This window comes from Macrosteles quadrilineatus, unplaced genomic scaffold (assembly GCF_028750875.1).
Source record: "Macrosteles quadrilineatus isolate MER2022 unplaced genomic scaffold, UCM_ALF_1.0 Scaffold_2__2_contigs__length_208266976, whole genome shotgun sequence".
Lineage (NCBI taxonomy): Eukaryota > Metazoa > Arthropoda > Insecta > Hemiptera > Cicadellidae > Macrosteles > Macrosteles quadrilineatus.
In genome coordinates, this window is record NW_026542595.1 from 174731953 (window position 1) to 174749766 (window position 17814).

The 17814-nt window shown below is 39.3% G+C and overlaps 1 protein-coding gene across 1 annotated transcript in view; it reads right to left on the reverse strand.

Moving 5' to 3' along the window:
* Nucleotides 1-17814, reverse strand: part of LOC128987233 (cadherin-related tumor suppressor-like) — a 208059-nt gene that overhangs the window by 57799 nt on the left and 132446 nt on the right. Inside the window, exon 2 of the mRNA XM_054407983.1 lies at nucleotides 14012-14320. Coding sequence (XP_054263958.1) covers nucleotides 14012-14320 — 309 coding nt within the window. The remainder of the gene's footprint in view (nucleotides 1-14011; nucleotides 14321-17814) is intronic.

Below are 17814 nucleotides of genomic sequence, written 5' to 3' on the forward strand. Positions count from 1 at the left end.
GCCGGCGAGGACGTAGATACGCCGGCTAGGGCGTAGATACGCCGGCTAGGGCGTAGATACGCCGGCTAGGGCGTAGATACGCCGGCGAGGACGTATACTTAAAGCTGAATGTTGAGCTTACGAATACTCGTATGCCAAAAGCTGAGTTTTATGTAAACTCGTAAGAGGTAAAGCTAACAGATAGAGGTAAGGTGAAACCGTCCTATAGTATCAATCCTCAGAATTATGTATCCCTCTCACGTTTTGTTTCTTTTAAGGACTTATATTTTATTAGGTACAATTTTCATCTCCAAAGTCTACCACTTGCATTTGTAAATTGGATAATAACGCTAGAATAAAAGTTAAACAAACAATTGGTAATAGTAATGCATCAACCGCCACATAATTCAGAAATAATTCGTCCCATTCCATTGATACTAATTTTTTTTATGATATTTGCAAAAATATCTCCTTTGAGAAAGGGTTTAAAGTGCAGACAAATATGAAAATTGTCTTGATAAATAGTTTTTGGTCTTCCTACGTTCAATGATGCTTATTTAAAGAGGGTTCAGTAATCATGGAAGAGGTGAAACTGTACATCACTAATTACTTTTAATATGTTATTTTAGACCTCTCCATTAAACCAATGCTACGTCTTAAAACTAACTATTATAAATAGGTACCTTGTTTACAATTCACGCACTAAAATTTTCAATACAATTTCAATCTGCTCAACCGTCCGGAATATTGGAGCAGGCAAAGATAAATGATACACTCGAATTTCATTTGCCCTCTCTCTCTCGCTCTGGGCGCGCACAACCAAAACTTATGTCATTCAATTCGTCAACGATGCTATCGTATGGGGATTGATGTCCCACGCCCCATAACATATGGGAGTGTCCGACGCAAGCGACGTAACCACGATCCGCGATGCAAATCTTGTGGATAAATCGGCAAGACGCAATGAGTAAGTGAACGCGCCGTAGTTAGCTCATCGATTAGACTACTTGGAGCACACACTTTTATTTTTGGAATAAGTCGTTGGACAATAATTCTTGTTGAATCGGTTGGAATGGAATAGGAAGGCCGTGGGGGTTGTCAAGGAAGTGAAGAGCCAGTAAAATTGATCTTAAGTTTATTACATTTCAAATTGGTTTCAGAAAATCGAATAATCTCAAAGCGGAATCTGTTAAATCAACCAAATGTCGGCTGATTAACAGGAATTTGTATTTTTTTACATAAAACATTCGAAATGTAGCTTTTTTTCCAATCCTTTTTCACAAGGAGATACACTTCTGTATCTTATAGGTAAGTTGTTTACGAATTACTATTTTTTTTTTACTGGACTGTATTCAAACAATCTACCAAATCTATATTTATGTTCAACCAAAACACATTGAGAAGCCAAAAAATAAAATATTTAAAAAATAAATTTAAATCTGTTTATTAAGGCTAATATTCTAGAACAGTTCTCAATCAAATGAGCAGGTAAAAAAGACCAAACACTGAAAACAAATTTTGTATTGCTAACCTAACCCCATATCCCACTCATAAAACACCGACTAGTTACTTTATCAAAAACGCTTACGAGAATCTCCCTGCTTATTGGCTGAGATAGTGATCTGTAAAACTACAGTAGATACGTCTAGAAAATCCTTCATCAGCTGGGACAAACGGAGACCACGTGATTGGGATTTTGATACCGACAAAGAGAGGTATAATAGATTCCCGAAGTTCGTAGACAGCCGGGTGGTATTATGACAGTTGAACGAAAATAATGAAATCGACGACGGCAGAAGAAGGATCTCGGACAGAACTAGTCCCACTACTGGAATGTCCACAATAGGAGCCGGCTTAGTGTCCCTTAATTAACACTATTAACACCGGCATAGCTGCGCAGATGCGATTGCGGATTACTTTTTTGCACTTGGGGAAGGCCGGTGATGGACAACGAAACGTCAACCATTGTTGATTGTGACAGGCAAGATGGTTTTCGTGCTGTATATTTTCTTTAAAGTTTATAACTGTGTTTACATATTATATGTTTTACTATTAGTGAATACTTTAATCAGGATTGTATGACGTGTTATAATGGATACAAATCAGTGATAAGCCCGATCTGACATGTTATTAACTCTTAGAATGAAATATCTCAGCAAAAACATTTTTTGTACATTTGTTGAACATTTATTGTGTTAGTTGTAGGATATACTAGTTCATCAAACATGTTTAGCGTAATATTACAATCTGATAAAATCAAAATCGTTTGGAATGCGTCAATACGAAATTAAATCTATATACTTGAAATCGAAGTTTAGAAAACACTTGACAAAACGCCTGAGCATAATGGCCCCGACATAAGTATTTTATTTTGTAAGTGTTTTTATCATCCACGTCACTGGCATTTTTAAACGTTTTGAAAGTATACTGTCAAAACCCTGGTCTTTTTACCATTTGACATCAACCATTTGCTAGATAGTCCCATTAATTGATAGCACAATCACAAATGGCATCTGGGCCCAGTAACGAGCTGTCTTGGAATCGAACCAGCGACCTTCAGAATTGAAGGCGAGCAATAACCACTCGGCTGCGTATTTTAAGCTGAAAATGACATTCCATCAGCCAAGCTCGGTCACCTGGTGGCTACGACCGTGTGGCACCGCGCAGATGAAGGATGTTGCTGCGAATCATAGAGACAGACGGACAAGCGGACCACCGACCACGAGACCTTCCCGCCATAGTGTGGGAGATACACGCAGACATACACTTTTGGAGGGAAATTGTCTTGCCATAATGTAATGACTCTTAAAATACGAAACAATGAGGCCGGTGCATTTGTCCATATAATGAGCTAACCTAACCTAACCTAACTTAACCAATGCATTCGTCAATATTGGTCAATCACGGTTCATAATCCGACTCAGGGACGGTTAGGTTAACAAAATAAAACACTTGACAACGAGGTGTTAACACAAAAGCAAAAAGGACTGTACAAACATTTCTCCTTATAGTTCCATCCCAACAAATAGTTGTATTTATTGTCGCAAAATATACTTTTGCTACAGGTTTGCTTTCCATCAGGCAACATTTCAATTAGACACTTTCTGTAATATAATTTAATCAACATAGTAGAGACTGCTAATATTTTCCAAACAATTTGTCTCACAAAATACAAGCAGACTTTATCAATGTATTACATTGCAATCACAATAAACAAAGCTGAAAACAAAAGTTACTTGAAAAATGAAAACACGTCAAAAGGAAGAAAGGAAGACAGATAAGCGTGGACCGCTTGCTACAAGAGGCTGTCATTTATAAGAGCATGAGTTATTATGCTCATAGGAGTGAATGCAGAGAAGACACCGCGGTCTATTATCTATTATGGCGACTCTTCCTCAGCCATTACGTAATTGGAACATGTGACAGGACTATTGGACATACCTCGCACCTTTGTTCTGGTAATGAGGAGTCCTAGACTCGATACCGAGGTTACCAAGCCCGAGGTCTGGTCTGAATGTTGTGAGAAACGGTGATACGTGATAAAATGATCGTATAATTGTATTAATATTGTGAATTATGAGTTCTCGATTGATGTGTAATCGTCACTTCTGAGAGAGTAACTCTCAATGCGTATTTTAGCTGAATATAAATACAAGATGATACAGTTGAACGTGAGGATCAGTTTTGATACTGACTGTATAAGATAAGCTGGTTCTTAAGAGTGGTGCACTAATTGCTCCAAAGAGTTCCTTAGTTGAGCCAAGCCCAAGGCCAGGTAGGGGTGAGTTGCCGGCAGAAGGAATGTCCTTGTTTACTTATCATTGTAAAACCTAACCTAACCAAACCTAACCTAACCTAAACTTACCTAACCTAACCTAACCTAACTTAACCAAACCTACTCAATTATACAGTCAAAGAGGGCCACCATTTGGCGCAGTTAATGAACGGTATCGGGTGGCTCCCTTGAGTAGTTTGCGCAATTCAGGAATGCCCGACTACCTGACTCAGGTCAGTTAGTGAAATTAATGCCAAACTTCTTTAGCAAGGAGCATTTTTTTATCTCACTTCTTATAACTAACTTCTAATTGTCAAGCGAACTCTATAATTGCACTTAGCTATAACCATTCAAATATAAACTAAATATTACGGCAGAAGATCTTTTCAATTAATTTACCCCAATTTAATGGTAATTTCGACACATTTTATCTGAAATAGTGCTTTAACATAATCTAAACAGTAGAAGGCATGCCATATTTCATCATTCTATTCACAGAAATGCCATCAAACTTCATGTACCCTGAGATAGTGTGACCTGTTCTATTGTACAAGTGTACGTAATAATTAGTTTTGTATTAGTTTTTAACAAGACTACTTTCCACTGTTTATCCATAATCCGCTCTAACGGTTTATAAAGTTCGTTGATCCTTTTAGCATTAAAAACGCTCATTAAGGAAAACTAACGACAATTTTAATTGCGATTGAAAATAAACTAAATTACATAAGAAGTGCATTAACCAGTTTTCAAGCTTAAAGAGATCGATAAAATTTCAGAAAACTTCAAAATTGCCAAGTTTACATGAACAGATTGCGTGGCCAACACGAATCGGTGAATCGAAATACCCGCGACCACAAGATAGGCAAATCCGCATTTCATGATATTCGGACACCATGTACATCACCGCAAGTCGTGTACAAACATGTACAGAATGTACAGACGGTTCTTATATCACCTGTGACCTATATCCGACACTGGTTCTCGCCCACTATTCGGTCGTCTTTTTCTTCGCATCTCTTGTATCACTATTTCTCAGCTTGGCTTGTCGATTATGGATGCTAGTGTTTCTTATTGCTCGCGCTCCGACAGTACACACGGGTTACGACGTGTTTATTTGATTCGGTTGTCATTTTGAGCGATTGCGAGGATAGTCACTACTAGATTAAATTTATTTAATATTATATATATTTAATTCATTATATTTAATTATATAAAGTTGTTGTGATTTTAACATCCGGCTCGAAGGACCAAAAACTATTTATATATATTTTTTGTCCAAAACCAAAATAGGAGTACTGTAATTTTTTATTAGAACACTGTAACGTCGTTATATTTTTTATTGTGTGTCAGAATATTTTTTTGAATGCTTTCATAATAAAAAATAGCCAAAATATATGATAAAAGCATTTTAACCACACCTGTCAAACTTCTGTCCTAGAGTTAAATATAGAAGTCTATGACCATTAGGCGAAGGAAACCGCTTGAAAATGAATTTAACGAGTAAAAGGTAATGGTTTCTTTTGACGCAAATGTTTGCACTCATAATGTATGGTTTATTCCATGCCGTGGCCACTGCACGTTGTTATTAAGTGGTGTAATGATAGTAATTAAGTTTTCAAGACCGCAAATCTCTGTTTCAGCTAACATTGTAAGCTGCAATGGCTACAATTTATATGCACCGTGGTAATAAAACACAAAGAAAACTATTTTCCCATGCAGTTGTGCAGTGAGATCTAAACAGCGAAGAAAACAATATTCACTTAGCTCTAATCTTCATAGCTTTTGTTCTGTTGTCTCATTTAAATTCAGGTGACATTGAACTTACTTTTCTGATATTAAATCTCCCAAATTGATATAGAAGCGTTGCAAAGACACTTTTTCAACAATATTGAGAAGGTTCTTTGTATCACGATGTGGAGGAAAACGTGTTCACTGAATCACGGAAGTCAAGTCATAATTTGCAAATTTGTTAAACGCCAACATGTCAGTAACTTTTTTACTGCAGTAAAGAGCATCTTGTGTTGACTTATAGTCTAACACTTACTATTTAGTCAATGAATCAACGAAGTTGCCTTAAAATCGTTGATATTATATAATGGTCTGGACCTTAAATCAAACCAAATAAAAAACACCTTGTAAAGAGAACAATAATACAGAACGTACAGATGTCCAAAAATGGATATTCCTGTATAGCAATCAAAGCAGACAACGCGGTTTCAATTTATTTGTTTAAGAACAGTCTTCTCGCATTAATCGTTTTCAGAATTCTGTTGAAGTTGAAACTAATATTCTCGTTAGCACAAAACCATCTTAACAAGGATTACATTTAACAATCCAGCCTTGAACATTTATCCTCAGTTGAACCCAAAGAATCTTTGGCCACATTCCCTCATCCTCGATACTACGGAATGTACTTGGGCAATTATCGCAACCGAGAGGCTGACACGTAAAAATTGAATTTCAAAAGTTACGTCACACAAAAACTGCCGAAGGGAAGAGTCGAGTATTTTCGCTAATTGCTAGTCGGTAAGTGCGCCGAGTCGATTGTTTGTTTCGATATCCGCGACGACCAGTTTTTGCTTGGTAACGCACGGGTCTAGTTAGGTCTAGCCGGGCTATTGCTATTCCCTCGTCGTACGTACCTGTCGCCGATGGAAATGTGTTCTTCACCGAGCCGAGCCACTTCTGGAGTCGCTGTAGACGGACGTTCACCGTTGCTAGATCTAATACACTAGGATAAAGCTTTTCAACACCTCCCATCTCCCATCGACTATCCAAATCAGGTTATCAGAGATTTTCCTCTCATCCACAGCTCGAATCAAGCATTTCGAGATGTTACTTTCATTTACGCGAATCAAGCTTTGCATGACGTTCCTCTCGTCAACAACAAAACCCAAGAAATCTCGACTGTGCCCTTTTGTGCTTTGAAGACAAACCCTCCGAAGTTCTCTTGGCAGATCCACTAGCCTAGCCAAGATGGTTCTTTTCATCTACCCTATAGCAGATGTTCCCGGTGAAGCTACCGACACGTTCCCTTCCCCTGTCGGAGTTAGGTTCCTCTCAATCATCGATTTTGCAATTTTACTACGAACGAAATGACTAAATCGATTTGCATCAGTGTCACCCTAGACGTGCGCATTCACCACCATCAAAGACAATTGTAGATCCAGTCACTCTAAACGGTCTTCTCACCTACTTCGAGCGAGGTAGAGTAAACACAAAATCCGAACATTTCAATAAAGACCACTCCAACACTTACTAACTTAATTAAACTACCAACTTAATCAGGCCTACCAACCGCATTCCGCTTACATCTCAGTTGAGTCTGGTCCGTTTACGGTCCGTGTCGCGTCCAGAGTGACCAATCTGATAAGCGGTTACCCACGAGTCAGATACAAACTCCGGCAAGTTATGTCGATGCGGCTCTTCGCTAGGCAGATAGTACTCGCAGCTACAAATAAATAGAATATAATTGCAGTCACCGGTCAAGTGGCAGAGCCGCCTCGAGACAACGGCTAAACTATACCACCTATTTATTGGCGCTATTACATCTTCCGCAGTAATACCTTTATAGCGGTCTGGATAAGAGAGTCTTTTTATGGTTTTAAGTAACTCCAGTGTCGATGACCAGCCTCAGATAAACATACATGAAACTTGTCGCTGACGGCTACGTGTTAGTGCTGCATGCCGAGGGGTTATCTGCTATGTGAAAGCTATTCGTAGACTTCAGGTTTACTGCGAAGATGAAAATTTCCTAACGCAATTACAAGAAGTAAACAGCTGAATAAACAAATTGATGGTACACACGGTGTAAGAATTTGTATTCTTTCGCCGTCCACCGCAATGTGAGGGAATTTCCTATTTATAGAAATTCAACGTACCGTGTACACTTTTGACATATGAAAGAATCAAAATTTTTAGTAATATCTGTAATTTAGATTTATTTGTCTCGTAATATTTATAATAAATGTTTAAAGTGTTAAAAAAAAAGTTTCATAATGTCTACATGGCCAGTATTCGATAGTTTATTTGGCCCCCAATGAAAGAGATTAGATCCCTACATTCAGTCACACATAATGCGTTAACACATTGGGTTATAGATAATGTAACCCACTCATCAGAAGCGAGTAGGTGGATGTTTTTATTTGGTTTGGTAAAGTAAGCAATGTTTAAAATAAAAGTTTCATCATTTAAATTAGATATTTTGTTATTAAAACTCTGTGTATTGTGTGAAGTGACCAAAGTGAACTTCAAACAGGACGTGATCTATAATATGAGAAATTACGTAAAACGAGGTGGTACAGCGATGGCTTTGTAAGGAAAATGTGTATGGATAGTCACCAATTCATTGTGTACAGAGGGTACGAAACAGTAAGGAAAAATAGGTCGTATATTGAGTTGCATCAATGAGAAATATGGACAACAGTAAAGAACTACCTCCAGATTTGTTGTTATGGAAGATCATCTTCTTCAATATTCTCCTTACGAAGCAAAAGAATCCTACAGAGTCATAATGGAGGAATATTTCCACATACATAACCAGTGCCTTCCGAAATTCCAGGCACACATTACTCAACAGGCATATGATCTAGTTTATCTTCTTCGTCTAGAATTCTGATAGTCAGACCGGAGTGACCACATTGTAGGCAGTTAGAGCAAGATCGAGCTAAAGAATTCAATCCAGTCATCATAAGCGAGAAACGATTCCACGTACACTGTAAAACCAGTGTCGTCCGGAGTACCAGAAGCACATTCCTCAACATGTATGATCTAGTTTAGGTAGAACTTCTTCGTCTGGCATTAGACTATTACAACTATGGTGAGCAAAACGCAGGTAGTTGTTGCATGTTGCAAAAGAATTCAAGCAAGTCAATCATAAGCGAGAAGACATTTCCACACTATACAGTGTCTTCCTATGCCAAGACGCACATTCCTCGACAAGTATATGATCTAGTTGAGGCAGAACTTCGTCTGGGATTAAGATATTCAGACCGGAGCGACCACATTGTAGGCAGTTGTTGCATGTTGGACAAGCTCGGCTGCGAATAAACCTCCGCTCGTCTTCACTCCTACACGCGCGCCGTGGCTGGCGTGGTTTATGCTCAGATGTCCGACACGGGCCCGGGCCCGGCTCCACGCCTCCGTCACTGCAACTCGAGACCGACTAAGAGCAACTTACATGTCAGCTGTCAAGTGTCAAGGTGCAGTAGAGATCTGTGTCCGGACGGTCAAGTCGTGTGATTATTGTTGAAATTGATTTTGAGCAGAGGCTCGTCGAGGTGTAACCAATTTCAAGTTTCTTTTGAAGTCTTAGGAATCCATTTGGAATATGTGATTTGATGTTGAATAGTCAGGACTGTAGCAAGCAGGCTAAATAAATTCTTTTCGTAGGAGGTTATGAAATTGAGTAAGTTGACAGTTTTTTTATGTGGGGATCGCGGGTTCGATGGCTACAACACCGACAAACGGAGGCTGTGTAGATTTATCTCTCAGGAGAGTCTCGCCGAGGTGTAACCGAATTGGAGACACTTTTAATTCAATTTGGTGACAATTTCTAAAACTTAAGGGTTCTATGTAAGATGGTAGGCACGGCTACAGTAATTCCCATCGTAGGGGTCAGGCATGGTTGTAAAAGAAGCAGTTGTTAAGGTAGACATCGTGAGCTAGGTCACATGAGTACCTCCAAGCACGGACTTATTTGGGAAACCTAACTTAAAACAAGGAAGATATGCCTTATTTAGCATTCCTTACCGATGTCCCCCATGTCCCCTCAGTTACACACCTTCAAAAGTAATAATTAAGATTTTTGACCCTCCCCTTGATTAAGTCTGGCGACCTAGAAATTATTGCTTCGTCTCTAAAACGTTTTGTATGAAGAATTGCGTTTAAAGTCAGCACGCGGTCACACGTGTTTTAGAGATGTATAAAATACGTATGTTTTTATAAGGTAGTATCTTATAGTGGATGTATTGAGTCGTATGGAATATGTTGTATGTCGTTTGATGAGACTATGGTGGCAAATGTGTATGGTGTAGTGTTAGCCTAGGAAGCATCTTGAGTTCAGCGTGTCTTATTGTGAAAACAGCATGGCGTATGGCGGCGTATGGAGTATGGCGTATGGCGTATGTCGGCGGTGAGGGACAGACTGCACATTCCTGACAGGATACCCAGGATTGACGCGGCCGACAGTCGTGTTTTTCTAGGAATCGCCAGTTGCGACCCCGGGGACAATGACTCTAGAATCAATGAACACCGGATAGTTCATCTTTGCCGCCGTCGCGGATTGACACACGTCCAGCAGAAGGTGCGTTCAGGAGAAAGGTACAACGTGCTGTAAATTATAGGCAACTGTAATCGATGTATCAATTAAACTATAACCATAAATTCACTGAACTAAAATGAAACAAAATACAGAAGAGCCTAAACAAGAAAACTTGGATTTAATGGTTAAAATGTAAGTTTACATGTTGAGGGTTTATGACGGAAAGGAGTTTATTTAGATTGGTTTTTAACTTTGCCGATTGGTTATTTTGTTTTACGGACGGTAAATCGGTGGGCTAGACATATTGTATCGAAAAGTTGAATGTTTTTTTAGGTTAGCTCTACAATATGTACCAAAACGATCAAAACCATTTAAATAATATGAAAGTTTTTCAATAAATTACACGTAGCTTTAATATGTAATAATGTTATAAATGCAAAACCGCAATAGACACATTTGGTCTAGAAAATAAAATTGTTAAGCTATTACGGTGTGATTTATTTTAGCAAAGAACTTGGGTAATTACGACAATTTGGCTGTTTGGCTGACAATTTGGAAATCAGTTTTAGTTCCAAGGATAACTGGGTTTCTTGGACGCACTCTTGATGCAATCCCCTCCAGTAGCATGCATTCCCTCCTGTGGTCAAGTATCTCACTCTAACCCCAATAGTTGCACAACACTTCTCACTTTAGTTCCACACTTTCCACGGGAGGGCATTAATTGCACCAGCTGACCCGAGTCAGGTAGTCGGGTATTCCTGAATTGCACCAACTACTCCAAGGAGCCACCCGATACATTAATTGACTTGCCAAAGGGCGGCCCTCTTTGACTGTATAATTAAGTAGGTTAGGTTAGGTTAGGTTAGGTTTAGATATGATAGATTCCTTCGGCCGGCAACTCACCCCTAACCTGGCTTGGGCTCGGCGTAACTAAGGAACCTTTTTTGGGACCCTTTGAGGGCTTGGCGCAATTAAGTTCCTCTTTGGCGCAATTAATGCAGGACACTTTCCGCAAACAAATGCTCACAACTTGCGTGGAGTACGTCGACGTTATCATTCAGCGGCGGAGCCACACAATAAAATAATTCAATTATAACCGTTGCGTAGCGTATGCGTATGAAGTGCGCTGCGACTGCGGCTGCGATGTTTACAAGTGTGTTATGAGGATTTATATCAGCTGTTTATAGTGGTCTGGCCGGGTCGAGTTGCGGCTGGTAGCTCAGTGACGTCGGGTTTTATTGTTATCACTCCGACTACAACTATTCCGCGGGTTTGATTACACATTTATATGTAACAGGCCCGCACTTACATATGTCCCGCTCTTTTTGCTGAGGGATTAAGTTCCACCCACTATCTATACGGGTTGTCGGCCAGGAAATGCGGAGGTATGAAACTTTATAGTGAAATGTTACATCTTTTTGGTTGGTGAGATAACATTTTCAAAATAAATGTCATTGTTATTCAAATATTGTAAATGTTTACGTATATCTAGCTGAACGACTTTTGTACTAGATAGTGTAATAAAAAACAAGCTCGAGGGTAAGATACTGAAGAAGATTGATTAAGACTTGTTATCCAGAACTTTTAAATCGATTTTGGTATCGTCAAAGAGGCAATTCTATCGCTCTTGTTTAAAGTGAACGTTCTAAATTATCCAGCCAACTAAAACAACAAGATTCTAATTTATTTGGTTGATTGTTCAATTTATTTACTTTTTTAGCGAAATTCGCACTATATGGTAAAATACGAAATATGGGCTTTGGAGTCGGGTTTGGATACTCCGAAAAAGCAGTTGCGGGATTCAAATACCGTAATTGTGAAATGGCCAGTACATCGTCATACATCTTGGATGTTAATGGCCCAGGAGAAAAGTTCGCGATGAATATAATACCAATTCCTGATACACCAATGACCAGTGGTCACCCAGTAGTCTTCACACCTGGGGCCCTATTTTTGAAATGGTTGACAGTTGACTCTACAGTCAACACTCAACTCAACCAACAACAGGATTTGGTATTTTTGAAACCCAACAGTTCGGAAGCGAGTTGGGAATCACTAGTTGAGTGACTCGTGGTGGAAATGTAGAGCATACGACCGCCCGAAATTCAGATGACGTCATTTTGAACCAATCACAATGCAGAGTTCTTGCGATCTTCGATTTAACCTCTTCTTACTCTAAAATCTGGCAGCTAATCTCAATCTACCATATTTCGAGACACTGAGGTAAACTGTCAACTCCGTTCTTGAGAGATTGAGGTTATGTCTTCGTCTTGCTTAATCTTCAATCTTAGTGATTGCAAAAGTACCTTAACTTATAAAATAAACTTAAGTATTAAAAATAAAATTTACTATGGATGTTTGTTTTAGGGTGTAGCTAATTATAAGTTTAGGCATATCTTAAATACATTATTATTTGCTTTCTTCGTCTCTATAGTTTCCTTCATCGTTAGTTTGATGTTATTTTTGATTGTGTTTTTATTTAGGTTAAAGCGGCTATTTGCCATTGCACTGAAAGCATATCGTAACTTAAATTAATTTGATCCCTTTATTAGGTGAATGGTATTGAAACAAACTATGATATTGTTTCTCTCTACCACAATCTTTAATACCTTAAATCATAGGTCTAATAACAATAATTATCTTTATTAAGTTCAATTAGTATGCCTAGTCTATTTCAAACATACCAACAAGGATAAAACCCTTGAATAAATAGTCTAGTATTGACACAGTAATAATAAAATTAAAATGCAATTATTCTACAGAAAACAATCGCATAAAGTATTGGGTGCTAATACATTGACAACAAATACATAAACATAACCTCTAAATCGCAATTAATAAATTAAAGCAATAACAATATGGCGTCGACTCAAAAAGAGCAATTTTTTTACCGAAAGAGGAAGAAGAAAGTGCAGTCAACCGTCCACTCAACAGCTCAGTAGGTAGTGAGTAGTTTTGGTTGGATAAGTCGACCGTCAATCGTTTCAAAAATACGAAACGATTGGAAATAGAATGACTCGACACTCAACTCAACAGTCAACCATTTCAAAAATAGGGCCCCTGATGTACATTTGACAAATGTTTACCCGGTAGTGCGGTAGTGCTCATACCGCACGGTACACATGCGCGGGCCCTGCGCAGCGCAGCACGAGTCAGTTCTGGCTCTGCCTGTACCCGACAGAGTTATTTACATATTATGAGAACGTCTGTGATTACGGCCCGCTCATTTTTCCGCAGCCTTTTATAATTCATGACCCGGGTTTCCTCCTTGTTGGCGTTTTCAACATATAAATTGCAGCACCCATAATCGCTCTTAGATCCCACTATTTATGGGACTATCGGGTCTAATGTCAATAAGTTATATTCTCACTTATTGTTGTGCGTCCGCGGGCCTCTCTCGCGGCGGCGGGTGGGAGGACTGATCCATTAAAAACTCCACTCTTTTCACACACTCCCACTTATAGGAATTCGCAAATAAGGCCGAACCCCCGGGGAAGATCCCTAATAACCGCAGTTTTTCACCGATGTGTCAAATACGTTAAACGCGGAGTTGGATGGATGAGGAGACTAACGGGTCGGCCTGTAATGACGTGGAATTAGAGGCCGTTTGGGACGTATTGGATATGCGTCGTGGAGCTAACGGGATATGTTAAAATGCATCACTCATACCACGGGGTTGGCGATATTGACGTATGACTGACAACTGGCTTGGCTAAGTAAACAAAGAGGCAACAAAAAGTGTACATTCACAAAAAGTTATTTTGAGAAATTTAATCTAAAAAACAAAAAAAATGATACCCCTTGAAGTGAATCGGGCATTTTTGCCATAGTAATGAAAATAAACATCTCCTAGGAAAAGACTAAAAATGCTTGGCTGCGAAAAGTTTAAAATTTTCACGATGAAAAGTGGTTACTACTTTTTGGGGTAAAAGCTTTGGAGAAAGATACATTCAATCAATCGCTAATGATACTACTAGATCAAAGTTGAAACTCACCAAGATGGTTATGATGGTCTCCGTGCTCTGCACCCCATCACTGGCCTTGACCTGCACCCTGTAGGAGTCCTTGGTCTCCCGGTCCAGTGAGTCCCTGAGCCTGAGCGTGCCAGTGGCAGCGTCCAGTTCGAACCTGCCCTCGTCTCCGGACACGATGGCGTAGCTGAGAGGTCCAGGAGTGTCAGGGTCCGCAGCTCGGAGGGTAGCCACCACCTGACCAGCTGGGAGGTCCTCGGACACCGAGAACTCGTGAGGCATGTCCCTGAAGGAGGGCGGACTGTCGTTCTTGTCCAGCACTTTGATGCGGATCTGGAAAAGAAAAGTTTTGTTAGGACAGCTCATATTGTATTTGAAGACACCAGACAGTAATACAGACCGTACAACATTGTTGCAAGTTTACAATTACACTTGGTTGTAGTTGAAGTAGGTGAATTATCTGGGAGGTAATGATTGTTGTAATGGCAAATTTGGTAACAGAAAGTCGAATTACAAAACTTGTAGGTATTCAGCAAGGCAGAAGTGTAGAGGAGCACACCTCTACTAGGCTGAGAATGTCCCCAACTCCAAGGCAAAGCATACTACTGTAAGCTGATTAAATCCCATGTATGTTGTAAACTCATCCACTTAATTGCCTTTGTTTTTCTGAATCAAGAACAGTGTATTTTTCATATGATTGAGATTGAGAAGGTTGCACCAGTATCTTGGACGGACACCTCCCGACAACATGAGAACGACAACCAGTTTATTTATTTAACAACATGTACTAACTGTTGATAGTGAATTTCTCACGTACACCGAATGGAACGCTTATACTACAAACTATTCAATTTTCCAGGTTTCCCAGATACCGTTAGAGCACCCCGAAGTTTAAGTAATTAACTGTCAGGGTAAAAAATGCATCCGAATCCCACACGGCTGATTAACGCATATCCTTCGGTGAAAAACACTACCATCTGTCGAAATTTATTACGAAAGCGAGCGCAGCGCATTAAACAAACAAGGAGAGTTTGGGTTAACGAGGACCCCCGCTCGCTCTTAACAAGTTGACATTTATTTTATAAAATTATTACAAACAGAAAACCGCGTCTAAAACACACGGTAAGACACGTGTTAATAAATGGAGCGTTGTAAGACGGAGAGTCGATGCGGCAGGCGGGGGGCCCGGGGTATTCCCATATACTTCTTTGGGTGCGAGATTACGATCTTTATGGAGCAGCATCTATTGGGATACAAGGACGTCTGAGTGTCGCTTCCACTTTTATAAATATTATCAGGCTGAGCAATAAATAATTTCACGGCCAGGAGTTTTTTATCGCCCGGCCCTCGACTGGTCGTGTCTCATTTGACCAACCGGTAGGTCCGGACAAATTTGGGGAGAGAGGTTTTTCAGTGAAAATCACCCCGTCGTGGGATGTTTGATTTGACAGCTTTTATTTTGGATATAAATGATCATCTATATGGTGAAGGGTAAAATTGCGACTTTGGAAATTAAACTTACTAGTGGTCGTCCTGTGGTCGAAACTCGACCAAAAAATATTAATGTACAGACTTCTCTATTTTCTCCCCACACTGTAAATAAAACATGTGATTGGAATTTCTTCCCTTTGTTTTGATTTTCTGTTTACATTTTGTTGTTATTTCGTCACCATCATGGCAACCCATATGGTCCATGTTAATTTGTTGAAGTTTTCAAATTCATTTTTTGTGCTTATTTGTTAGCCTATTTTAATTTTTAAAGGCATTCTGCACATCTACAGTAAAATATCTTTCCAACAGTATGCGTAGATGTTCCCTGCAATGCACACGAGCTGAGAAAAAAGGTTTTAAAGGAACATGCTTGCCTATTAATATATAGATAGATAGTTATTGTTTACCTTCAATGAAATCATTGATATAGACCTATTGTAGTCAAACCTTCCTGTATCCTGTTATTTTATATTTTACCGTCACTGTTAGATCTTGGGAACTCAAACAGATAGTATGTCTGGCAAAATCCTTGAATCCCATCAGGCTATGTGGTGGTAAACAAATCTCATCTATAGTAAGATTGTGGAGCAAAATGCTTAATCTATGTTTTGCAGCAGACTTCAAACTTATGCATATAACTCATCTATTCTAAATTTACGGGGAAATCCATAACTTAACAGCCATTTAAATTTATAAAGAAAGTTAGCTTCTCCTGTCCAGGTCTGGCTGTAAATTAGTTGATCGGCACATATAGATTTTAATGTTCAGAAAAACTTTTAATCTCCCAGCAAATCTGCTTTAGTTTCAATAGTAAGTAAACAAATATTTGTGGTACATAATGTGTATACAGCCTATGTTTATCACTTAACTCTTCCGCGATTATGGTCTAGAGACCCCAAACGTGGTTTAACCAATAACCATATCATCTTGCAGCAGACTGAAGATTCAAAACGCATCTACAGTAGAAAATCTAACAACTATAATTTATAACCACTCCATCCCCAAACTCCTATAATCTACTGATCCAAAATAAAACTCAACCTCATCATCTTCCAACTGGAGATCCAAAACTGGGAAGAAGTTGCAACCAAACCCTCCAACTCCTGAACTCCGAGCTATGAACTAGTGATTCAAAACGCATCGAAGAACATTTCAAATCGGTGACATCCGATCGCCGACCAAGGACTCCACATCAGGAATGTCGGCGAGGCCCAAAGGCAGCTATGTCGGACATAGGATTCCATGTAGAAGAATGTCGAGTATTAAAACATAGTAAATTATTTTTTCCCCGCCTCTTCGGGCGACGTTTTTGCCCGCTAGACGCGACCGCAACCAGTTCTTTAATTAATGCATTTACAATAGACCCGCATTATTCAAGGTGGCCCAAAAAGGCACTGGCACACCGGCCCCTTGCTAATTGTCCTATTAATATCTGCTTTGGGGCATTTATTTGCGTTAGTCCGTTTTTATTGCGCGGACGAATTTATAAATGAGACGATTCCCCGACCGTTTAAGCGAGCTTCGTTATACATTCCGGTTTGTTCAACACATGTCCGAGATAGCCGAAATCGCCTTTTTGCTCTCCGATTTCGTACATTTGCAATTAGTTTTAAGTTTTGTTACTCGGGAATCCAGTTCGGTAGCTGTTTGACATATAAACTCAACTGAGTGATGTGCGTTGTATGTACTTTTTAGAGGGAGCTCTTTTAATTTATATGGCGATGTAGTTATAGTCCTACTGTATTGTTGTCTACTATAGGGTACACCCGTACACCACGTCAGGAAATATATGAATCAAAGTATTTTTATATTCTAAATTTTCAGATTGAAACTGTGAATTTCTGTAAAAGAATGTTATTTGAAAAGTAAAATTCTAGAAATTCTTTTAAAACCAAGTTCAAAAAGAGTCGTTTAACAATTTTGTTACATATAGTCTCTGATTATCTTTTATTTCTCAGACAAACGGACCTAACTACTAAAAGTTCAACTAAAAATCCAAACGAAGGAATTTCCCACCAACCTAACCACACTACGGATAAACCACCATAAAACGAGCACTCAAATCCCCAAATAAAATCCACAATAGCGCCGTCCAATCGCGTTTCGGTCTTGGACGTTTTTTCTGTCACTTCTCCCGGGGGCTTAAAATGTTAGTGAGCGTAATCATAATTTATAATTTCGGGTACAAAAAGCGGACGTTTTGACGGGGAAGCGCAAAGCTCCTTAGGTCGGATTTACAACCGCGCTGGAGATACCTCAATATTTATCCGAGAACGTTTACGGCGACCTTGGAACTCTCGGCCGCTAAGCTCCGATATTTGTCAAAACTGTCAAGC